The sequence below is a fragment of the Punica granatum genome, chromosome 2 (assembly GCF_007655135.1).
Source record: "Punica granatum isolate Tunisia-2019 chromosome 2, ASM765513v2, whole genome shotgun sequence".
NCBI lineage: Eukaryota > Viridiplantae > Streptophyta > Magnoliopsida > Myrtales > Lythraceae > Punica > Punica granatum.
The window spans coordinates 30,061,160-30,085,909 of NC_045128.1; the positions used below are offsets into that span (position 1 = coordinate 30,061,160).

Genomic DNA, 24,750 nt, shown 5'->3' on the forward strand with positions numbered 1-24,750 from the left:
TCTGTTATTGCTCATATTATGCTTTAGTCATTCAATTCTCTATCTTCCATTGCATTCATTTTTTATTAACTAGGAAAATTCGGTTATAGTTTCGGAAAATAGCAAATTCGGATAGGTCATCTTCTGAAGGTCACAAGGCACGTGGTTGTATTGCTCATCAGATGCAGCTTAGGCTAATCTGGTCCAGACCGGCTACACGATGTCGTGACCTAGTGGCTTGAGCAAAGGTCGAATCGAACTTTGTGTTCGAGCTGTCCTGAATGGGATCCAACCTAGGTTCAAGTTACACGGATGAGATGGACTTGAGCCACTTGATCAAATTACATAAAGCAAATCGAGCTTTGGTTGCCAATGCCATCACATTGTCACAATCGCCGGCCTAAAAGTCAAATAAAGTGTTGAGTGAATCGTATAGTCATAGTAACTCTATAGAAATTGACCAACTAAACAACCGTGTATTATTGCAAGAGTTTTGTCGTGTCTTTCAGATAATAGTATTTTTTTTTTCAAAGACCACATAATTGATCACTTTATCAACACAAAATGTTATGATTGCATTCACCCAAACAAAAAATGTTATTATTGCATATATATATATATATATATACACACACAGAATATTAGGAGATTTTTGGACATATTTTGATTTGATACGAAAATAAAATTCTACTTCACTCTAGTCTATTCTTTCATTAACTTGACACAATTATTATCTTTTTTTTCTTCTATTTAATAATAAATTCATCATATTTTTTTAATTATTATTACAACTAATTTTTTAATAGTAATTTTTTTAACTATTAATTATTTTTTTTTGTATTTTTTAAAATTTTATAACAAATTATCTCACGTATTTTTTTCTTAACTATTGTTATAACTAATGTACTAAAATTATTAACTCTATTTTGAAACCAAACGCTTATATGATATATTCCTTTCTCATTTTGGCACGAGGAAAAGGAAGAAAAATGCACTCCCAAAACAAATACATTACCATTTTCCAAGATTTTGCGATAACGAAGTGCGTGGCGGGCTTCATTAATCGCTGGCGCGTGAACAGGGTAAATGAGAGTCAGAAATGGGAACAAAGGAAATTTCCTGTATCACCATCAGTCCTCTCGACTTTCAAAATTCAACAATTACCCCCTAAACTTTCGCGACTCTATGAGCTATGGTATGGCGAAGGCGAATGGACCTTCTGCCTCCATGATATGGAGCTCAACTCCTTCCTTCTCATGTGGCTGGTCAATTCTCTAGCCACTGAGAATGCGAGCTGGAATTGCAATCCACGATGTGTGATCTTATCAAGGGCGGTGATCGACTGTGTCTCATATTGTCATCTTTTTGCAAGGACTGAGTTTGGTCAATATTAAGAACGAGATTTTCCTCACAAGCCCATGTTGATAGATTTATCCTCCCAAACAGCTCACGGAGAATAAACGAAATGTTACAACTACGACGTTGCTACAACGACGACAGTCTATAGAGGAACTCCTCTTACTCATTTTTGTCTCCTTGAAAGCTTTTTATTTTATCTATATAAAATTCGTAAGACCTTGTTTTTTGGACTTTCAGTGCGATACGACTGCAAAAAATTTCGATAACTCAGGGGAATTACATTGTAGATGTGCCAAAAGTTGGGGAGTCGCAAAGATATTATCATTTTCAAGGGGGGGACAAACCTCAATCAGTAACAGACTAACAGGAATTAAAAAAAAAAAAAGAAGAAACAATATTCAACGAATCACATCAAATCTAACCAATGAGTAGTTAACTCTCTCGCTCTCTCTCTCTGTCTCTTCACTCCGCTCACGTCGACTCACCATTACCCAGAGAGAGCTGAAGCTCTGAGGTCTGGATCCGGAGCTCCATTTGCATACCCTTTGAGCTTCCCGAGCTTTCCCGGGAAGAGGAGGCCGCCCCTTCTTCATGGGCCGGAACTCTCCCCCGGACATGGATGACAGCCCCAGCAGCGCCACATTCGGCTCGATCCGCGATCGCTTCCCGGTCAAGCGCAACCCCAGCCACCACCACGATGCCGATCACTTCCGGGACTACCACGGCCGCTCCGCCCGCGGCCGGTTCGCCCGGAGCCGCTTCAACCGCAAGGGCCTCTTCTGGCTGTTCCCATTCCGCGGCAAGTCCCTCTTCTACGCGGCGATACTGTTCGCCGTGTTCGTGTTCGCGCTGGCGTCTATGGTGCTTCAGAGCTCGATCACGTCCGTCTTTGGCCGCCAGGGGAGCGAGCGCGCGAGGATGCTCAAGGAAGGGCTCAAGTTCGGGAGCACGCTGCGGTTTGTGTCCCCGCTTCAGCAGCTGGTGGAGGGCGGAGGCCTGGATCGAGCCCGGCTCGAGAGGAGGATCGGAGTTCGTCCGCCGAGGATTGCTCTTGTGAGTGTGTAGTGTTTCTCTTGCTGAGATTAGCCTCTGAAACAGTTTACTTTATTTTCTTGCATGATCTGTTGGTAGTTCTCTCAATTGTTTGCTGAAGCTGAAGAAGCTTAGGTGATATTTAGATTTACGCATACCTCTGCTTAGCTGCTCAATAAGCTGCATTTGCTATGCTATGGACATTCTTATGGTCCTTTTAAGCACGAGCAGTCGTTGTCAATGGTAAAAGGAATGTGCAGTTCTTGTTAGTATCCACTTGGGTGTTCATATTTTGGACATGGAGCTGGTAAACGGATTCATGAACGACATGTTGGGAATGTTGCTTCAGTGTGCTTAGTTGATGAGAAACATTGTTTCAGAAACTCGTGGTTTCACTTTCTAGCTCGACGTTTCTCTGGGTTTTGATTGCAGTTGGTTTGCTTTCCTCCCTTTCCTCTGGGGTTGATTCTAAGCAGGCAAATGGTTTGACCGAAAACAGTATGTCATTCTGTACATTGCATTGGGACAGTTCTGTTTCTATTTTGCTTAAGATCGTGGGTTTCTTTCATGAATTTCAGATATTAGGCAACATCAAGATGGACGCGCAGTCATTAATGCTATTTACTGTAGTGAAGAATCTACAGAAACTCGGTTATATGTTTAAGGTAAAAGTTTTTCGTGAGGACTTGTCAACAGTTGATTTTTTTTTTTTTGGTTTTTGTCATTTGCTTTCCCTTATAGTTGTTATGCGTTTTCATGATGGTCATTCTGCAGATATATGCTGTTGAAGATGGTGAAACACGTACTGTGTGGGAGACTGTTGGCAGTCAAATTTCGATCCTAGGTCCTGAGCAATCTGGCCATATTGATTGGTCAATGTATGATACTTTATTTATAGTTTGATTACCTTTAGGAGACCATCCAGTTTAATCAAGTGACAGGTCTCTTCTTAAATTTTAGTTAAATTAGCATCTTAATGTAAACCTTGTTCACTTTTCACAGTTATGAAGGCATAATGGTCAACTCTGTTGAAGCAAAAGAGGCCATTTCAAGGTGCATTTCTTATTGCATGTAGCTCATATATTGAGATTACTCTGTTCCAATATTTTCTATCTGGTCAATTTTACATGGGAATTAGCTCGTTGTTTTTCTTTTTTCAAGATTCCTTTTCGAGCAAGATGCTGACAATTGTTCAGCGCTTTCTCTGGTATTTTCTATTGAAGTATAAGTAGATTTTTCACTTCTTCCTTTTATTTTGATTCTATCAATTTAAGAAGGTTAGTACCATATCAGTTAAATCATCTTTTTTTTTTTACGTATATTATTTCTTCTAGGAGAATGCGATGCGTTGTCTTTAATGTGCTGAAGGATGTCAAGTTATTGTCCTAGAGGTTTTTTTATTTCTAAATTGCTAGGTTTAGTGATTTTATTTATGCAGCCTTATGCAGGAGCCTTTTTGTTCACTGCCCTTTATATGGATAGTACAAGAGGACATTCTTGCAAAGCGGCTCCCATTTTATGAGGAAATGGGTTGGAATCATCTTATTTCCTTATGGAAGGGTGCATTTAGTAGGGCAGACATCGTCCTGTTTTCTGACTTCACTATGCCGGTACACTTATCTTTTGTTTTAAATTTTCTTTACATAATTCTCCTGTTTATGAGGCCATTCTTTGGCATTTATAATGATTTTCTCTTCCTCTGTCAGATGTTATATAGTATGCTTGACACTGGAAACTTCTTTGTGATTCCTGGATCACCAGTAGATGTGTGGTCTGCAGAGAAGTACCTCGAGACCCACGTTAAGTATCAGTTGAGGGAGCAGTATGGACTCCATGAAGATGATTTGGTGGTTTTAGTTATTGGGAGTTCTTTCTTCTACAATGAGCTGACATGGGATTATGCAGTCGCAATGCATACCATCGGACCTCTACTTGTCAAGCATGCTAGGAGAAATGATGCAGGAAGGTCTTTCAAATTTGTCTTCTTGTGTGGTAACTCCACAGATGGACGTGATGAGGCTTTGCAGGTATTAATTATTCATTTGAGCAATATTTTCATGCTTCCAAGAAGAAACCAGCATTGTGATTTGTCGAATTTTGAGCTTTTCCCCATTTATTATACATATCCATTAAACAGAGACATTAGTCACAATCTTTGTCGAACAAGATTGCAGTGTTTAATAATATTTATTGCATAATATGATTATGCACCATGTTAATATATGTAGGCTTCTCACTGTTGAGTTTTTATTTAAACATTTAGTTTTAAGGAGATAACTACTTGGATGTTTAGTTTTGCTTGTTACGTCTTTAGATACGTTGTGTTTCCCATTTTATTTGGAGTATTGGCTCTTGTTGGTGCCAGTAAAAGCGTTTCCATTTGCTGTATCTGTTTGGTTATTGCACTTTATCTCTCTGTGAGTCTCTCACTTCTGATACATTATTTTTTATTTCTTACTTTTACAGGAGGTTGCGTCACGTCTAGGACTTCTCCCTGGTTCAGTTCGGCATTTTGGCATGAATGCTGATGTAAATGGTGCCTTGTTTATGGCAGACATTGTTCTTTATGGTTCTTCCCAGGATGAACAGGGTTTTCCACCATTACTTATACGAGCTATGACATTTGGGATTCCTCTTGTTGTACCGGATATTCCTATCATAACAAAATATGTATGTCTATTCACATTTTGACCTTCATTTCTCCTGAACTTTTAGGGTTCGTTGCATCATTTATCCCTGATATAGTTATTATTTCTGTGAAATTTACAGGTTATTGATGGTGTGCATGGAATCATTTTTCCAAAGCTTAATCCTGATGCTTTGATGAAGGCATTTTCCCTTTTGATATCAGATGGTAGACTCTCTGAGCTGTCTCTTGCTGTTGCTTCATCTGGAAAACTGCTTGCAAAAGACATGTGGGCATCAGAATGTGTAACTACATATGCAAAGCTTCTTGAGAACATTCTTCATTTTCCATCAGATGTTGTTTTGCCTGGTACTGTTTCTCAGCTTCAGCAGTTGACATGGGAGTGGAATTTTATTGCAAATCAAGAAACGAGTGACATGCCTAAACTAGATCATGAGGATATTCGCTTACCAAAATTTAGTGTTGTTTATGATCTGGAGGAAGAGTTGGGCGAACATCCTAGAGTCGCCTTTGAAAATGACACTGGTATTCTTCTGCAAGATTTCCCCAGTGAAGATGATTGGGAAGTTTTGCAGGGGATAGAACAGTTTGAAGAGTCTGAGAAGGTAGAAATGGAAGAGGTATGTTCCCTTTGCATTGATCAGCTCGACCTTGAGCATTTCTTTCTTCCTCTATTATCAACATTCAAGTTTAGTCTTCCTCTATATTGTAAGAAGAAGCTTATAACTCTACCTTTTTGGTGGTTTTAGCTTGAAGAAAGAATGGAGAAAGATCCTGGTGAATGGAATGATATATATCGCAACGCGCGCAAGTCGGAGAAGCTTAACTTCGAATCAAATGAAAGGGATGAAGGAGAATTAGAAAGAACAGGACAGCCAGTGTGTATATACGAGATATATGGAGGATCTGGAGCTTGGCCATTTTTGCATCATGGTTCTTTATACCGGGGCTTAAGTCTTGTAAGCTTCTTATTTATGTCAGTTATTGACCATCTTTCTAACTCGAAGCTCTTTCTTCAAATAATAATTATTCCTCATCTTCTTTTTTAAATGTGGACTCTTTTGGATTTGTCTCTATGCATTAGCATCCTGCTGGATGAATTAGTTGTTCTCTAGCCACCTACTCATATCCCAATTTGTGTGTCAGTCAAAGAGAGCAAGAAGGTTGAGATCGGATGATGTGGATGCAGTTGGTCGGCTCTCTCTCCTTAATGATACTTATTTCCGGGATCTTCTCTGTGAGATGGGAGGAATGTTTGCAATTGCAAACAAGGTTGATAACATTCATAAGAGGCCTTGGATTGGATTTCAATCCTGGCGTGCTTCTGGTAGAAAGGTATTTTTTTATCAAGGCAAATGGTCCAAATTCTTGATAAGTCTCGCAGATGTTGAGGTCATTATTGTAGTATCCAACAAACAAAGTTGAGAACAAAGACTGTTTTTGGGGAGCATTCTTCGTTGTATGCAAGCGAAGTTTTTGAAATTTACCTAATTTGCTGGCACAGGTTTCTTTGTCTACAGCAGCAGAGAAAGTTTTGGAAGAGATGATACAAGGGAAACCTAAAGGTGATGTCATATACTTTTGGGCACGGTTGGACATGGATGGTGGAGTTGCAGGAATGGAAGATGTCCTTACATTTTGGTCGATGTGTGATATGTTGAATGGTGGAGGCTGCAGGTAGTTTTCTTCATCAGTACAAGCAACAATGATGCTAGGAAACCCATTAAAATAGATAAAAAAGTACATAATTTTTGCTTAATATTTGGTTGCAAAAAATTGTCTTACTAAAAAGCAGGTATTCAGATAAGTCTGGGGCTGCTATTTAAAAGATGCGTCTTGCAATGAAAATTTAGAAACTTGTTCTTATTTCTGAAAAATTTAAGGAGGATTTCAAATGCAATTTGATTTTAGAAATGTGTTGAGCATACAATTTCCTCGACTTTTATGCATAACATTAGTACTACTATTAGATCACAACTGTCTTTTTATTGTTGAACATGTGTAGAAATGCTTTTGAGCATGCGTTCCAAAAGATGTACTCATTACCACCTCAAATGGAAGCTCTGCCTCCAATGCCTGAAGATGGTGGTTACTGGTCCACTCTTCATAGCTGGGTCATGCCGACCCCTTCATTTCTTGAGTTTATGATGTTCACTCGGTAAACTTTCTTTTAAATTTCTAATCCAACTAGCTGTCCTTTTTTCTTTTGTTGAAGGATCGACTTCCCAACTCACTGTAGAAAACATTCTTTCTATTAAATTGCACTATGAGAATCGGTCTGTCTTTAAATCTTGCAGGATGTTTGCTGACTCTCTGGCCTCCTTGCATGTAAATTCTAGCTCAAGCAACTTCTGTTTGATGGGTTCCACGGAACTTGAGGTAACAAGTGGAACTTAACTTAAGATCCTTTTTTTTTTCCCCTGGGAAACTTGGAAGAAGTTTCCCGATATTCCATTGTTGTACTTTTGGGGGGGAAAAAGGGACAAAGGAAATCACGTTATATAGCACTTACTGAAGATGTTAATTTTCCTTCTGCTGAATAATGAACAGAAAAGGCACTGTTACTGTCGTGTTCTGGAGCTTCTGATCAATGTGTGGGCCTATCATAGTGCAAGGAAGATGGTCTACATGGACCCGCACACGGGTTTGCTGTTGGAGCAGCATCCGATTGAGCTAAGGAGAGGGTTCATGTGGTCAAAGTACTTCAACTTCACGCTTCTCAAGAGCATGGACGAAGACCTAGCAGAAGCTGCCGATGATGGTGATTACCCTTCGGAGCAATGGCTATGGCCGTTAACAGGTGAAATCCACTGGCAAGGGGTCTATGACAGGGAGAGGGAGGAGAGGTACAGGCTGAAGATGGACAAGAAGAGGAAAACCCGAGAGAAACTGTACGAGAGGATGAAATTCGGGTATAAGCAGAAATCACTCGGGAGATGAGAGCAGAGAATTATTTGTTTTGCCTTGGAAACTTTGTCAAGGCATATCTGTCCAAGGGTGCCCCAACGAGACACTCGCGATATAGCTTGGAGATGCATAAGATTTGAGGGAGTCGGGTTATTCCTTCTAACCATATGGCAGCATTGATCCTGTCATTACCACTTTGAAATTGATCTCTTCATTCTTTACGGAGGCAAGCAGGTAAGATTGAGAAGCAGCTTCCTCTGAGATGGATATTTCTTTGCATTTTCCGTAAGTTTTAGTTCGATAGGTTTGATTGAGGTGGCGGGAGTATATAACCAGAATTCGAGAGCGCTGGAGTTTAGATTCGATTTTGTTCTTTAACACTATGATTAAGAAGTTTCATAGTTAGGGAGAGTCTCTAATTCTTTTCCTCTGTACATGCGATCTGCTATATGAGAAGGAGATTTTCATGAGAGTTCGGATTTTAATTTCCATTAGAAATAGAAGCTTCTAATTTTTTTTTTCCGAGTTCGGAACCTACTTGTTACTTTCGACTAGTCTTATTCAAGTTCTACAAAATCATTGAAGAGAATACAAATGATGATGGTGATTAAAGTCATCAGTTTGAGATGGTGATGGAGTCAGATTATTTTGAGATTCTTAATACATCGTCGGCACGGAATGTACTTAGCTAAGACTTGGCACGGAACAAGCAAACAAATGTCGGCCCGATAGAATTAGAAGTAGCCTAAAATTCGAAACGCATGCATTTGATTGCGCCTAAAAATTCGTACGGACTGTCCGATTCCATCCGACCATGAAACTACAGGGAACTACGTAGTATTACCGACACGAAATATTTATTGGTTGGACCGGGGACTGGTTCGTCCGGGCCGGTCTATCCGGTTTAATGCCATCCGCCATTTTCACACCATCATCACAGCCATTTCCCTCTCTCTCACTCGCTCAGAGTCACAGTTCACCGGCCACTCTGCGCAGTGCGCGCTTCCACTGCGTAGGGTTTTCTTAGCTTCTCACTTGTCTCCTTAAACCCCTCCTCCACTCACCCTCCTTACCTACCTCCCTCTGTCTCTCTCTCTCACTCTCTCTGTGTGTAAGCTCTCTATTCCTTCTGGGTCTCTCAATTTCGTTGACATGAGTAACCAGATTGATTGATAGTTTCGTGTCCTTCAATGCAGTTTTGTCGCCGGTGCTGGTTCCGGAGCTATGCACACCCTTAAGGGTGGTTGGGTCGGGCAGACATTTGCTCTGGCCAAGTGCAATGAGTCGTCATCGGACTCCGGCGGCAAGAAGTCTCGCATCCGACGGTCCAAGGAAGAGCGGAAAGCCATGGTTCAGTCCTTCATCAATAAGTAAATATCCCACCAGCCCTCCTACTCTTATAAACTGTAATCGTAGTAGATTGAGTGTTTGCGTCATCAGCAGTTGCATTCTCTCGGGTTTTATAATCTGGTCTTTCTACCTGTTTGTTATCTGAGAAATGATGATCCTAATGTGGTGCCTGTTAGAGGTAGTTTTCTCATTCATATGTTAAAATTGATATCTCCAGGTATCAGAATAAAAACAATGGGAATTTCCCGTCGCTGAACCTCACACACAAGGAAGTTGGTGGGTCGTTCTATACTGTAAGAGAAATCGTCCGCGAGATTATTCAAGAGAATAGAGTGCTCGGACCCGCCAAATTTTCTCCTCAACAGAAGACGTCAGATGATCAATTCTCACAAGAGTACCCTTTGGGCTCGATAGCCGCTGAACTTCAAGTTCCTCTTTCCATGATTCCGAATGAAGCTCAGCCTGATCTTGTTTCTTTTCTCAATGATGGTGATAGTGACGAGTGGGTTGGATTATCTGATGAGAAATTTAGCGCTGACAAAGAACTGCAGATCACCAATGGGAGTCTAGTAGACTCGGAGAACGATAAACCTGTAGTAACAGCTGAAGCTGGGGTCCTCGTGGATGAGTCGGTAATATCTAACTCTAAAGTGATTGATTTGACAAATGTGGAAGTGGAGACTTTTCCATCGAAGTCGATCACCGAGGGTGCAAATATCACAAGGGAAACTACCGGTAAAATTACAGCCAACTCTCGTGAAACTTTGGATGAGAGACAAGACATAGACTTACACTCAAGATCAGCCAGTGACAGTTCTCGGCTTTGTGGAGTAAGTTCTCCAGAAAAGTCTGTGCTTGAGGATGATAAAGTGGATTTGAATCACGCGAGGTCATTGGTAGCTGTAGAGAGCAACAAAAATGAGGACTCAAAAGTAGTAGGAAAACTTGCAGGCCCTTCGGTGGAAAGTTCAGATAGCAGCTCTATAACACAAGAAGGGATTACACATGATGCCGAAAACGGTAAAAGTTTGATCGACAAAGAATCACCTTGTGATGCTTCAACTCCCAAGGGATCCAAAGACATCAAGGAAGATGCTGCAGAGCAGGTAACAATTATTCCATAAATTTGGCTGCATAACATCTCTGTTTTTTCTGTTACTGTTCAGACTAATTATTAGAACTATTTAGTTAGGACACAGTCAATAACTTCCGTATGCTTTGCTGCATAACATCTCCGTTATTTGATGGGCAGAAAAGACCTCTTGAAAAAATTAGCAGGCATCTATTAACTAACAATTCACGTGAAACTTAAGAATGCTTTGCTGCATGTTTCAGATTGCTTCATATTTTTTGCTATTCCTTATAAACGGTCTTTGTTTTTTGCTTGTTGCTATGCAATTTATGCTGATTTTCGTTTGTTGTCTATTAGATGATGGTGAACATATTTCACATGAATGAGGCAATAGCTTGAAACTTGATGAAAATAATCAGTTGATGCTATTTTCATGTTTCGGATAATCTCGAGATTGTTGCTCAAGACAACTATTATTTTATCCCCTTTCTCTTCTTGGATTCTGCCCCCTTTACAGTCTATAAATCAACCAAATGGTGTACCTGTTAAGAGTTTGAATGGCGCTATTCAGAAAAAAGAGGCCGTGAATCCATCCCAAGAGACAGAAATCAAAACCAAACCTGACGCCTCATCTAATGGGAGCTTGCCCAGAGAGAAGAGTCCTACTCCTACTTTAGATAGAATTAACCTGTAAGTTAAATGTTTCTTCCTTCACATATTATCTCGGCATGGTCGGGAAGTTCACATATGAGTGTGCACTTTCATAAGTGGCTGCCGGTTCTTATTACATGATTTTTTTTTTCCCCTCTCTGGCAGCGAGTCCTGGGAAGTTTCGTCGAGGAGTACATCGAGAAAGGAAACCAATCCGCTCTTGGCAATTTTCAAGGCTTTCGTCGCATCCTTTGTGAAATTTTGGTCGGAATGACAGATTTGTGTCTGTGATTTTCTTGTGGGTTTGCTTGGTTTGTTTGCTTAGCTGATTAGAGGGCATTTACTCATTGCCTGGTTCTTGAGTGGTTCCCATGAGTCGGTCTGTTTCAGTGTTGTGCTCTTGGTACGTTGGTAGCACCGGGAAACATATATTAGCAGGTGAGAATATATATCAATTTCATTACCGAAATTGCGTCAAACGATGAAATTACTTCAGTATCGGAGGGAGGAAGAAATTGTTCAATTTTACTTCCCATTTTGTACTTCTTCGAGCTGAGCCTATTACCTTAAGTAGAAATGCTGACCAATACGTGCTAGAGCACGGTCCAGCACAATGGGCCGGGAAAATTGGAGCGGTAGGTTTGCATGGTTTTGAAATTGAATCCATCGAATCCTATAAGATTCAATTTGGCCAGATCACTCATCAAACGTTTAGTTCGTTTTACGCTTTTGGATCAGATTGTTACTGAGGGTTAAAACATATAATTATATTATACTCAATTTAATTTTTAATACTAAATTCTCTCAACTATTCATTACCTTTTCACACTTTTTCTCATAATTCAACAACACAATCATTACAATCCAATTAAAATCAAAACTCAACTCTACTCAACTCTAAAATTCTATCTTACCATCAATTGATGCCACATTCTGGAACCTTCTAAAATTTGTTTTGTTACTGAGTGCGATGAGGCATGCCTTCTGGAGGTGAAATCCTGCATCCACCAAAATAATGCACTCCTAAAAGCCTATCCTGCACACGAAACGAATTATGTGACCATGATATATGTAGGACTGGTGCCCCGCTAAGTGGGCTGGGCCTAAATTTTCCACCAACCTTGGCCCATTTGAAAGTTTGCTAACTTCCAAACATGGAAAAAGCCCATCAAGTAGGGCTTCTCTTCGCCCCCCCATGGATCTCATGCGCACGTCCCATATATAGTTGCGTGCTATTCCACTTGTCGGTTTTCATTAATACTCCAGTGCACGCATGAGGGGAAAGTGTTGCCCGGAACACTTACCAAGCAATTCAATAGAGTAAGCTTTTGCTGTTGCATCGGAATTAATTGATTCGACCCGTAGGTCGGTCCTTAATTTCAATCCATACGTAGCGTCATGCCCTTCATTTTGCCTTTTCGTCTAGATTAGGTTTACGCCGATTCTTTTCTCGATTAATCCGAACAACCATATTAGTAGGTAGCCCTGGCACGACTCATTGAGTTATTCTTTCTAGCAGCCTCCCCCCCAGCAGATCTAGAAGTCGGGTCGACGACGTCTTTCCGGTTTGGGGCATATTCAACTACTAGCATTACTGTTCATTCATTGATCCTTGTTATCATACAACCTTAATTAATATTAGTCCTTTACTTTCAGTTCCACCGGATTCAGTTCAATGCCATTAATTTCCACACAAAAACCTTAATTTACCCATTTCTCTTTAAGGATTTTGACATTAAATGAGCAGTGAAAGGGCATATTATAGGGGCAAAAAAAAAATCTTACTACCATTTCCGCCAAATGTGTATAATGAATGGCGTTGCCAAACCTTCAACTACTTCTTAATTCATCTAAGGCTTACCTAGCTAGGTGTACGTTTGATTCCCTATGATTAATATATATATATGGTCCTCTATGTAGGGTATTGTCGACTGGTCTAACGATTATAGGCCTCGCTATATATATATATAGATGAAGAAGAAGATTTAGAGAAAATATCTTATTGTTCACTTAATTAATAGCATGGATTTTAGTTTCCAACCCTAGATTCTCCATAGCATGGATTTTCCAATGACAGTTGCAGTAGCTAGGGTTAGGTTTTCCTCTCATTTTATTTGCGACATATTATTAGAAATGAGTATTGAGTCTATGAGCCCTATCTTGGTGCTTTGGTTAAACAAAGAAATGGAGTATTAGATAACCTAATTCGTTGCTAAAGTGTTTTTGGTTATACTATGATTTGGAAGATACAATTTCATAAGTTTTACTCGGGCTTGATCATTTTCTTAATTGAAATTTCATTTGTAATCACACTAAAAAATTTCAGTTAAATGAAATGAGATTTTGGGTCGGAGAGTTAATCGTTGAGCGAGATCATAATTAAGAGTGCCCCTACAGTGCAAGGCATCAACATCTTTTTCGAGAATATCACGTGGCATCTGCATGAGATGAACCCGTCTTTTTTTTTTTTGTTATAAGGGAGGCTTATGGTCTAGTATATTGAAATAGAAGTCCCACTGGATATCAAACTTTCTGACCTCTTAGTCAACAGGCGAGAGGAGCGCCACTACGCTATACCTTCTCTTGATATGAACCCGTCTTACTACATAGACACATGTATAGTTTTTTTTTTTGGTAATAAAAGGAGTTCTCATTCAAATATTAAGGAACATCGAAGTCTATTACAATACGAGGTTCCGATAACCCCCATAGCATCCTTAAGCAAGCCTAGGCCTAAAAAGGAAGGAACAACGTCATAGATTATCAATGACTCGAACTGGACTCCGCCCTTATTGGCCAGTAGATCAGCGCATGTGTTTGCCTCTCGATAAACATGGGGCAAGCCTGATTTAGTCAAATTGGCTGCGTAGAATCCAGCAATCATCGATGAGCAACTTCAATGATCTGTTATGGGATTTGTCACCCATATCCATTGTAGCAGCAGTAAGGCATCGATGTCAAAAGACAGCTTATCAATACCCACAAGTTTCTCTCAGTCCATTAAGTTCTGCTACTACACTTGTTGTTGTACCCACATTCATTGAGAAACCCGTAATCCACGAACCATTAGAGTCCCTAATAACTCCCCCTGCTCCTGCTTTTCCTGGATTTCCTAAGCTCGACCCATCAGAGTTTAGCTTACAGAAGCCTTCTGGAGGTGGGTTTCATCGGATTTGGATCTGGATCGGTGTCTTTGCAGCACTTGTTTCCTTTGTAGCTTGGAATTCAGCTGGTTGCTGAAGTACTACGCGGGGAAGGTTGCTACATTTTGTCAGTTTGAACGCAACTAGGTTTCGAGGGGCGTAGAGAAGAATTTGGTTCTATCATCCAGGGGAAGCAAAGAATCCCAAAGGGAGACAGCAATGCATCCATCTCCAAGAATATGTAGGACAGATTCGGGTTCGAGGTAGCAAAAGGGGCAGGTGGGATCACTAACGATGCCTCTCTGGTTGAGTAAAAAGGTTGTGGTCAATCTTTTGTTAAGGCACAGCCAGATGAATAAACGGATACGAGGCAGTGCATCAATTTGTCAAACCCAGTACGTGTCGCATGTTGGAGCTGGATTACAAAAATTTTATAGGCCGACGTAGAAATATAGGATTAATTGTGTAAAGGGCTCACATTTCCGGTTAAATAATATTTCAATGTTTTACGTTTTCACAAGAAAAGATCCATATTGGTTCCAATTTCCAAATCTTTTCGCTATGGGACAGTGAATTCTTCATCAACGTTTACCATGCTTGCATTTGTTGTTGCCGACACCGGTTTTATGAAGGGCGTGTACAATTTCAATGGTTAAGGGCTTCAAAAAAAAAAAAAACTCTGAATAATAACATTAATAATGATTTTTTTATACGTATTGTATCCATTTGTTCGTTACCTTGGAGGTAAAAAAAAAAAGAAGAAAAAGAAAACCCCTAATTAAAGAGATTCAAAATGGGAAATATTCTCTCCGCTGGTGAAAATCCCGAAATGGGGGTTAAACCAAAAAAGGAGATAAGTTGGATTAATAATTAATTAAAAAGCAAACGGTTAATGGTACGTTACGTAGTATAGCTGCTAATGCTTCCTCGTAATAGAATCAGCAGCGTTGCCCCCTCCAAAATCTGCCATTCTGTCAAAGAATAATTAATAATTAACTATTATTAATTAAATTACAAATAATAATTCAAAAAAACAAATCCAAACCATAAAATAACTTATATAGGATTTGAATATGTTTTTAGAGCAGAAAGAGTCAACCAAAGAACGTGAACCGATCCCCCTCTTTTTAGTCTCTCTCATATCCCTCGCCTTGATCCTACTCCTTTTATTATTATTATTATTATTATTATTAAACTATATATATAAATTTTTCTAATTTACTTAATTGTGTATATGTGTGTGTATATATAATAAGGTCATTAGTTAGAAAGAGTAAAAGAGCAGGGAAGCGTAAAGAAGCCTAGCTAAGAAAGGGGGATCCTTCCTCCTTTGGATCTGATATGTGTTATATATATATATATATATATATATATATAATGAAGAAGCCATTATTACTAATTAAAAAGTTTTTTTCTCTGCTATGCTCTGTGTGCAATGATCCCTGCAACTGCTAAATGGAGAGACAAAGAATATAAAAAAAGGAAGTAAGTAAGGAGGCTTGTGCTTATGCTGCTGCATCCAATGACAAAAACAAAGGGAAAATAAACAAATAAATAACTCACACATAGAGACAAAGAGAAATTCTTATTATTTAATTAGCATGCAGTAAAACCCTAGATAAAAAAAAGTAGAACTTGACATGAGGAATAAAGTGGTGATTAACGAGGTACATACGTACGTTAACATTCCGAATGTTCTTTTCCAATGCTCCCTCTCTCCCCTTCATCCCCGTCTCTCTTGTTAATTCTATAGGAAGCTTCCTCTTCTTCTTCTTTTTTTTTTTCAATAGGAGTAATAAATTAAAATGATTGTAAAATTTAACAATATGATCGGGAGTGAGGTCAGAAATAGTAGATTCTAACTCAGCCCGTAAAGACCGATATAATTAATTATTCGGATATAAATGACGAGTCCAAAAGTAATTAGACCAGCGGTATCATTTTGAGGTAAAGAAAAATGGCCGGCCAAACCAAATATTTTGTTGTGAGACAAAACCTAGAGAGATTTCACAAGATCATATGAATACTAAAGAAATTCTTGCTTATATGCATGCATGTTTGATATCTGAATGCAACGTATCTCTCCATTCTACGTGCAATACAAAATTTCATTTATCAACTCCGGTGGTTCGAGTGAGATTTGAATTCCACGTGTAATACGAAATTTCATTTATCAACTCCGGTGGTTCGAGTGAGATTTGAATCATGTCGCCTCATGATCGATAACTAATTGATTACATTAATTTTTTCCTAGACTATAATCAAAGAATTGGGCATATTATTACAAAATTATAGTTTTTTTTATTATTTGTGTTTAATTGTTTAATGGAGAAATACATAATAATAATAATAATAATAATAATAATAATAATAATGCAACAATGTTGGAAGAGAGGAAACGGACACTTCACGTGGGAAGATTCAATTTCCACGATGGGTTAGGCGTATTCGGTAAACTCACAAATCCAATCCCCCACCCGATCCATCCAATAGATTCATTCATCACCCAAAAGGAATCCTATGCTGAAGAGATATTATGGTAGGAGATAACATAAAAAGGGCATTGAGATGTACACCGGATGCATGTGAGCCCAGAGAGACTGGACTATTCGTCCAAAGAAGGGCTTGTGTACACCCGGAGCATAGTCGAAGTGTTTTCGAGCGATCGAAGTGAGCAGCCGTTTTCTCATTGAATTGGCGCCACGCGCTTTGATGCGACTGACCTCACGCTCCAGATAGTTTCTTCCCCTCGTCTCATGGGCCATTTAATGAGAGCCTTAGGAAGCCACCTGTTAGAAAGGGAAATAACTTTTAATATTATATCTCTCAAAATTATACGAGTAATATTTTTCATATTTTTTTTAGAAAAAATCTAAAGTATACTAAAAAATGATTGAAAGATTACTCAATGATGAGAATTTTTTCAGTCATTTCATCTTATTTTGAATGAGGATATACCAATAGTTTAATTTGTTTGTATTATTTCAATCGATGCACACATTTATCTTTACATTCTTAGTTGTTTCATATATTTTGTCACATAGCCATCATCTGTTTTAATTATACTATTTTTACAATTATATGAGATACATAATTGTTTATAACTACATAATTGAAACAAGGGGTGTGAATGGATGGGTACGGGTGGTTTTTAGGGAAATTTTTCGGTCTCCATTTACTTCGAACTGTTTTTTTGAAACAAAAAAATCACACCAAAACCATTTGATGGTAAGAAAGACCGACCATGCATAATTTCGATTTTTCGGGTGGTTTTTGGGACCAAAAAAATAAAAGAGACTATGTCTTAAGCATTGTTAAGTCCAAATGATAAATACAACCATCAATCTTACAGCTTCCAAAGAGAGTCAATACAAAACTTCAAAATAACTACAAAGCAATTAACAAGACCAAACATCACATTAATAACAAAATCCACTACAAGTCAATGCAACGAACTTAAGAGTTGACAACGAGATGGACCAAGGATTGAGGCTAGAGAATCGAAGATGGTTGAAGAGACCAAAGAGCGGAGGAGGAGGAGACAGTGGAAGAGTCTGGAGAGGAACTGAGGAAGAACAATGGTTAGGGCTTGGAAATTAGAGATTAGAATAGAATTTTGAAATTAAAATTAAGTAAAAAAACATTTTAAATATGTAATATATATAAATTGGGCGAGTTCGGGTACTGCCGATTACACCAGGTGGTCCACAATTTTTTTAGTTCAGTTTTTCCTACCCCTAAAACCCGCCCAAAATTGTCATTAGGTTTTTTGATTCGATTAGGTTCGCGTTTAATTTTTTGGTTTTTTAGATTTTTACGTACACTTCTAATTGAAATGGCCCTTCAGGTTCTTAGATATTTTAATTTGTTCAAATTTTTATACTCTATTAGGATTTTTTCTCTTTTTATCATTCTTTTGGGCGATAATATTTTGGATTTATCCAGTTGAGGATAATCCATTTCACCTCCAAAAGAAAAAAATAAATAAAGGGAAAAAAAAGAAGATGAGAGTGTAGGAGACGTTTCTGAAGGAGCGCGTGGGATATAGCATTGAATGCTGCCCACCAAATCTTAGTTGTATGCTTCACAAGTCATTTCAATAAAGTTACCAATTAACCACTTGGACCCTGTCAACTTTAATTTACTAATTAATAGTTATTTAAGTATTTCCTCATAAAGGCTGAGATTTTATTATCTTTTATGGTCTGCAAATTTATTAAGTATTAAATTTAATGAGAAACCAAGACGTAATATTAGGTGAACCAGCTTGATAATATTTGGAACTCTTTTATTATTAAATAAATCTTTATTTTACAATGTTGTAATCTAAAATTCAATTATACAAAGATGACTTTTAAAATTGAATTTTAGAGGCTTAATAAACTCATATTTGCCCGCATAAATGAAATATATGTTTTTCGACTATATTTCTAATTAGAGAAATCGATGAAAGATTAGGTTATGGAAATATTAAAATCACTATTGATCAATATGAATTGATTCAGGTAGCTCAACACCTATTCCATTTAAATAAGGTATTGAGTTCAATTCTTCAGAAAAAAAAATTACGATAGGAAGAGTTTCACCTCTTCCTTCATTAACCTGACCTTAACCTTTTGGATGAGGGGTGGGGCATAATAAAAAAAAAAGTCTGGGAAATATATATGAGAAGCTAGTAGATATTCTTAATACCTCATAGGATCTTTTGTTTTGGGGTTAGAATAATCTTATTCGCTTTGTCTTCGTAAGTGACAACAAAACACTAAGCTAAGGGCAGCCAAAAGTGCTCGGTTAGAAAAATTAATATTACCATTCACAATGCACCAATGCATAAAACTAACTATTAGGCCATCGTTTCATGTTTCGAAATTTGTCATCGCGGATACATCTTATTCAAATGTAAAAGCATTATCACAGAGTTCTCAGTCATACACTTAACAATCACGTCTCGGGGCGAAAGGATGACCTGACTGTCACAATATCCACAATTAGAAGACACATACGGATGTGACATTCTAAATTAAAATGTAGACCTAAAAGATCCTATAAGGTGGTTGGGTGATCGGGTCACGGTACTCATCCGATAAGTCCTATCCACGTAACGCATTTAACAATCCCGATATAACCCGAAGCTAGAAAAGACTGCACTGGTCCCGTTGTGCCGAGATAAAACCGAACGATAATACGGGATCGTGATATATATCGGGGTGAGATTGCTTCAAGACCTGCAGGCGGGCGGATTCGCTCAAATATAAAATGCAAGTCCATGGCACAGAAGGACAAAGCAGATTAAAGACCCCACCGGACTACCACTCCCTCTCTCTCTCCTCCCCCCCTCTACCTTCTCAGGCACGTCTCTTCGATCAACGAATCCTTCTCCGCCATAAATAGCCACAAGCTCTCGCTCGAGCAAACTCCGATCCCGATCCCCCTCTCCTCTCCATCTTCTCTCTCCGCTTCTGAAGCTCGAAGATGTCCACCAACACGGATCTCGATCAGGACCGTGACGACTCGTCCCTCCCCAGCCTACCGAGGATCAGAGCTCCTCCGCCGTCCTCCTCCTCCTCCTCCGCCGCCGCGGTCAATTCAAGCAGCTGCAGCTCCGCTGATCGAGCACCGCCTGACGGAGACGAAGGATGCCGTACGCCGACCTCGTCCGAGCACAGGATCGCCCCCGCGCTGACCTGCCCGCCGGCTCCACGGAAGCCGCGGCGCACGGCCACGCGGAAGAGAGCGCGGCCATCGGAGGCGGAAGAGCTGCTCCGGAAGGTCAGCCAGGAGGAGATCGAGGCGTTCTTCCTCAGCTGCGAGCCGAAGACGGCCGGGGCCGGCGTGTTTCGCGTGGCCGCGAAGAGGACGTGTTCCTGTAAATGAAACTCTCTCTCTCTCTCTCTCTCATATTCTCTCTATAATTTCTCTTTTTTATTTTTAAATTTATTTTTCTAGAATTTTTTTGAGATAATTCTCGACGGGGAGAATTAATTAATTGTGTACGTACACAGAAACACGTTGATATATTGTCACACGCAAATGCACTGTTAGAATTCATATATAGATATCACATCACATCATATATTGTTCATCATCATCATCATGTATTCGACGAGTTCGAATGATATCGAATCAACGAAATTTGGATCTATAGTAATTACATATCAAATTACATTTATTTCTCAATTCGACTTGATTTATTTTTTTCATTGGTGATAACTTTCTTGAGTATAATGTTTGTTTTAGATCAGAGAACAAAATAGTTCCCTTTCATGGGAGGAGAGGCCAAAAAAAAAAAATGCAAAAGAAAACGGTCACATGCAAAATCTGAATATGTATAGCCCCTTTGAATATTCTCCTGAATATAGCATAGGGTCCCCCCCTTTTTTTTTTTTTTTTTGGCCCTTTTTGAGACCTTTCGATATCTTCTGAAATTAATGGAACAACATTAATTCTCGATTTATTACTTCTTAGGCTCGATAGATTGGATACCCGAGTCTTATATCGATTGTTAAGGGGGGACAAATGATACGTCCATCAATAAATGCTAAAACTTGGATCGAGAGATGATCGGTTGGTTAACCTCTGCAAGATCGTAAGGGATGAATTATTGTCAAATCACAGTACTCTTTGTTTTTAATAACACTTATTACCATACTATCACATTTAAACTTTGAAAGGCATATTGTTTTCATATATATCTTATAAGTGTTTTTTCTTCTGCGACATAGATCGTTCTTCGCAATATTTACATAATTATCAAATGGATTTATAAATCGACCGACTCGGAGCATTCTAAGTAAGGGTTCGCTGAACTTTTGACCTAAGAGGATCAATCGGTCAATCTACAACATTTGTGTAGTCCGCTCATAAACTGTACACAAATATGAGAACATAAAAAAAAAAGTTTTTATCTTGAATTAAGAAGGATTTGATTTCTTTTTTTTGGCTGTAAGTGGTGTATTCGCTTTTCCTGGACGGAGATAATTTTTTTTCAGTGTGCATCCTGGTTTCCGGAAACCTAATGAGCTCTAACTAATCCAGTCGAGCCGGATTGACTCACAAAGGGGAAATACTCTTCAAGTATGTATTTTCTCCGTGATAGAGATAATTTTTTACAAAAATGAATTGAAGGCGTGATTAATTATTGTGAATTAATCCATGGTAGATGAGATTAGTTGTAATTTTGGTGCAAGAGAAGATTTTAACTACCTGGCAATGGAGAAAGAAAGAAAAACTAATTACAAGCAACAACGCACAGAACTGGTCATCGTGACAAGCCAGCAAAGCATATTGGCAGGCATACTTAATTTAATTTAATTTAATTTGGAGACAAGCAAAGCACATTGCTGCCAACTTTTTTTGTTTGACGATGTTTGTTTTTTCCTTTTATTTGTTTCGTAATAGACACACCACCTAGGGATCAGATCACACAATCTGCATGTACATTATTATTAATATGTAAAGATTATCCAACCCACAAGAGAGTTAATACTAATAAATATATATACATATATATAGGGGTGAATTGAATATGTCTATCTGTACGTATGGCGTTCACGAACGTACATCGTCGATCGGTAAGTTCCTACTTGGAAGCCTGGTCAGAGGACTCATTTCACGTTATTTTGACCTTTTATATGTCACAACTAAATTTGGCTCTCCGGCCTGCAAACCTCCATCTCGAATTCGACCGGTAATTTAGTCGATCGTGTGAAGAAATATACCCTCAAACTTCGTACTGAACCAACTTTAATTTCAATTTCTCGTGCTAATTTATTACATTTAATGAATTTGCTGTGTTTTTGTGGTTTCTAGCTAGTGTAATAAGTTGTTTGTCTGTGCCTTATTGTCATCTATTCCTTATGTATAAAGAGATTTATGCACGAAAATGAACTCATTATTATGAATAAAAATTAAAAGAGCTTCTCATATCTAATACGGACGTCTGAAAAATATATTCGAATTTGACTAATTATTAGAGATATATGCATAAAAAAGTTGCCCAAAAGATGAAGAAAATATACGCAAATATTATAGTATCGACAGAAATTTACCTGTCTTGCTAATATTCGACAATTTTCCATTTTAAAGGGTGAATAAGAACATTGTGAAAAGCATTATAATAATTTAACAAAATATAGGGGAAAGAAAATTACAATATGTTATAATTTCAAATTAATAGATGTATAAATCTGGTCACATCATGAAATTAAATCGGTTCCCCTAAATCATGGCCCGGAGTGATGGTAACCCCTTGTGGCAGCCGTGTGATGCGTGCGTGGACCGCGTCCAACACCGCATCCGACTCTGATACGGGTCAGTACGATCAGGAGTGATGCAAGAATTCCCTCTATATTTTTTAGAATAACATTGGAAATTTAAATTCAAATCATTCTAGTTCCGAAGATGCGTGGCATTTCATCATCCCTGTGAAAATAGTTGAACTAATTTAAATTTAGTGATAACAGTATTAATAATTCAGATCTATAACTTATGATATTGACTTATAATATTCATAACAGATGCGTCGAATGGACGTCAAGTGGTTGATATTATCCCCCAGGACTCGAACTTCTTTGTTTCAGCGGGCGAATCTATCAAACTTGATTGGCCATTAACGAGTAACCCTAATGTGGGTGGATTTGGCCAAGGGGATGCAGAAATAGTACTTCAAGATCCATTCCGTGTCCAAGGCCTTTTGTTCTTCTTAGCATTTATTATTTTGGCACAAATATTTTTGGTTCTTAAGAAGAAACAGTTTGAGAAGGTTGGTCATCCGAAATGAATTTCTAGATTGGCAAATTTATCATCATCGAGTTCATAAAAAAGAATCGAATTCTAGTCGGCGATTATTTGTACTGCATTCCTAGTCATAGTATGTATATTGTGAAGAAGACTATTTGACTTTATTCCTTTTCTGTTTTTTGAGCCAAATTAAATTGGAGCAGCATCAGTATGTCATTATTGCATTATTGTTTAAATGTCCTAGAATGAAAATAGAATGAATCAATATTTTTCTAATCTAATAGGCTATCTAATAGACTAAAAAATATAGTCTTGTTTGGATTTACAATAAAAAAAATTTAATTTTAACTTTAACTTTAACTCAACACACTACACAACAAAAACACACATTTCCCAAGTAAAAAATTTTAACTTTAACTTTAACTCAACACACTACATAATAAAAACGGGAAAATGACACTTGAGGTCCTATATGTTTGTTAATTTTTGACATCGAGTCCTAAATGTTTAAGTTTGGAAAAACAAGTCCTAAAAGGTTTGAAAAAGTGACACTTTTGGTCTTTTCTGTTACTCCCGTTAACGGAATTCAGCAAGGCAAACGGAATGCCACGTGGCGCTTCATGAGTGGTCACGAGTGGATTCAGGTCCGGATGTCGGGGGCAGAATCGGGTCGGGTTCGGGCCGGGTGTCTCCTTCTTCACCCGACTCCATCCCCTGCAACCGCTGCCCCTGCAACAATGGCATCAGGGCCATCCTTCTTCAAGCCTTTCCTCACACCACCCTTTGTCTTCTTGGGCAAGCGAGGAACATTCTATGGACTTGCAGGAGGTTGCTCTGGACCTGCTCATCAGCCCTGTCCACATTCTCCAGGAATACAACACACAGGTTTTTTGCTGAGGTCCCCTGCAATTATGTCCTCTGAAGTCTTCCCTGAAGTGAGCGACCATTTGGCTTATTTGCCTTATAGCCTCCTGCTGCCTTCCGACCTTCTCCCTGAGAGCTTTGAAAATAGCCTTGAAATCATCACTGAAGAATTGCTCGGAAATGTCAGGAACAGAGATTGAGTTGGTAGCTTCTCCAATTTCTGAACGTCTTCCATAATTTTGTCAAGAAACTTTCCTTCCTACTAGAGTTGGGAGCAATTTTTTGTTCATGGTTTCCAGAAAACCCTAAGATTGCAGATCGATTGTTTGTTCATAGTTTTGAGAAAACCCTAAGATTGCGGTGAGGAACGATGAAGAGCTGAGCAAGCTCTTGGGCTCTATGACCATCGCCAATAGAGGAGTCTTTCCAGCACAGGGGCGGCGCTAGGGTTTCGAGTGCAGGGGCGGCGCATGGGGAAGGAGTCGGGTGAAGAAGGAGACATTCGGACCCGAACCCGACCCGATTCTACCCCCAACTACCCGAACCAACTCTTGACCACTCAGGAAGCGCCACGTGGCATTCCGTTTGCTTTGCTGGAATTCCGTTAACGGGAGTAACAGAAAGGACCAAAAGTGTCACTTTTCTAAACCTTTTAGGACTTGTTTTTCCAAACTGAAACATTTAGGACTCGATGTCAAAAATTGACAAACATATAGGACTTCAAGTGTCATTCTCCCTAATAAAAACACACGTTTTCGAAGTCAAATTTATAATCATATCTCATTTGTCTTTTTTCACGATAAAAATCAAAATCAAAATCAAAATTATTTTAACTCTGAAACCAAACGCATAAAAAATTCCACTGGATACTAACCATAAGATAAGTAAGTGGAGAATAAAAAGCAAAGGATTCTTTATCTTCATAGTCTTCGACACAAGAAGGGAATTTTGCAGTTCCTTCCTTGTGTCAACATAATAATGGTTTTTGATCTCGTTCATTAAAGATT

The 24,750-nt window shown here is 38.7% G+C and overlaps 3 protein-coding genes across 4 annotated transcripts; all 3 read left to right on the top strand.

The window, feature by feature from the left end:
* Window positions 1-1,764: 1,764 nt before the first annotated feature.
* LOC116195534 lies at window positions 1,765-8,508 on the top strand. 2 transcript variants are annotated; one of them, XM_031524785.1, is made up of 15 exons: window positions 2,255-2,391; window positions 2,803-2,868; window positions 2,949-3,035; window positions 3,145-3,248; window positions 3,373-3,423; window positions 3,809-3,980; window positions 4,077-4,397; window positions 4,837-5,040; window positions 5,140-5,637; window positions 5,767-5,976; window positions 6,164-6,352; window positions 6,522-6,694; window positions 7,023-7,175; window positions 7,315-7,396; window positions 7,568-8,508. In XM_031524785.1, exons 3-15 carry the CDS (start codon window positions 2,967-2,969, stop codon window positions 7,955-7,957), a joined length of 2,616 nt encoding a protein of 871 aa, XP_031380645.1. In that variant the 5' UTR covers window positions 2,255-2,391; window positions 2,803-2,868; window positions 2,949-2,966; the 3' UTR covers window positions 7,958-8,508. The 2 variants fall into 2 exon arrangements, with proteins under 2 accessions (XP_031380644.1, XP_031380645.1); XM_031524784.1 differs by lacking the exon at window positions 2,803-2,868 and having other exon boundaries at window positions 1,765-2,391.
* Window positions 8,509-8,839: 331 nt separating this feature from the next.
* LOC116195535 lies at window positions 8,840-11,525 on the top strand. The gene is made up of 5 exons (XM_031524786.1): window positions 8,840-8,936; window positions 9,121-9,294; window positions 9,492-10,380; window positions 10,864-11,036; window positions 11,163-11,525. The coding sequence occupies exons 2-5, from the start codon at window positions 9,149-9,151 to the stop codon at window positions 11,269-11,271; spliced, it is 1,317 nt and encodes a 438-aa protein (XP_031380646.1). The 5' UTR covers window positions 8,840-8,936; window positions 9,121-9,148; the 3' UTR covers window positions 11,272-11,525.
* Window positions 11,526-19,190: 7,665 nt separating this feature from the next.
* On the top strand, window positions 19,191-20,288 carry LOC116194141. Its single transcript, XM_031522874.1, has one exon. It carries the CDS (start codon window positions 19,613-19,615, stop codon window positions 20,012-20,014), a length of 402 nt encoding a protein of 133 aa, XP_031378734.1. The 5' UTR covers window positions 19,191-19,612; the 3' UTR covers window positions 20,015-20,288.
* The last annotated feature ends 4,462 nt before the right edge of the window (window positions 20,289-24,750 follow it).

What these genes read in the sequence shown, in the direction of transcription:
- LOC116195534 (XM_031524784.1), top strand. Translation starts at nt 1,930, where the DNA reads ATGGGCCGGAACTCTCCCCCGGACATGGATGACAGCCCCAGCAGCGCC. An exon ending in TTCCTATCATAACAAAATAT is followed by an intron (nt 5,041 to 5,139) that starts GTATGTCTATTC and finishes TGAAATTTACAG; the next exon opens with GTTATTGATGGTGTGCATGG. An exon ending in TTGAATGGTGGAGGCTGCAG is followed by an intron (nt 6,695 to 7,022) that starts GTAGTTTTCTTC and finishes GAACATGTGTAG; the next exon opens with AAATGCTTTTGAGCATGCGT.
- LOC116195535 (XM_031524786.1), top strand. Translation starts at nt 9,149, where the DNA reads ATGCACACCCTTAAGGGTGGTTGGGTCGGGCAGACATTTGCTCTGGCC. An exon ending in AGGAAGATGCTGCAGAGCAG is followed by an intron (nt 10,381 to 10,863) that starts GTAACAATTATT and finishes CCCCCTTTACAG; the next exon opens with TCTATAAATCAACCAAATGG. An exon ending in ACTTTAGATAGAATTAACCT is followed by an intron (nt 11,037 to 11,162) that starts GTAAGTTAAATG and finishes CCTCTCTGGCAG; the next exon opens with CGAGTCCTGGGAAGTTTCGT.
- LOC116194141 (XM_031522874.1), top strand. Translation starts at nt 19,613, where the DNA reads ATGTCCACCAACACGGATCTCGATCAGGACCGTGACGACTCGTCCCTC.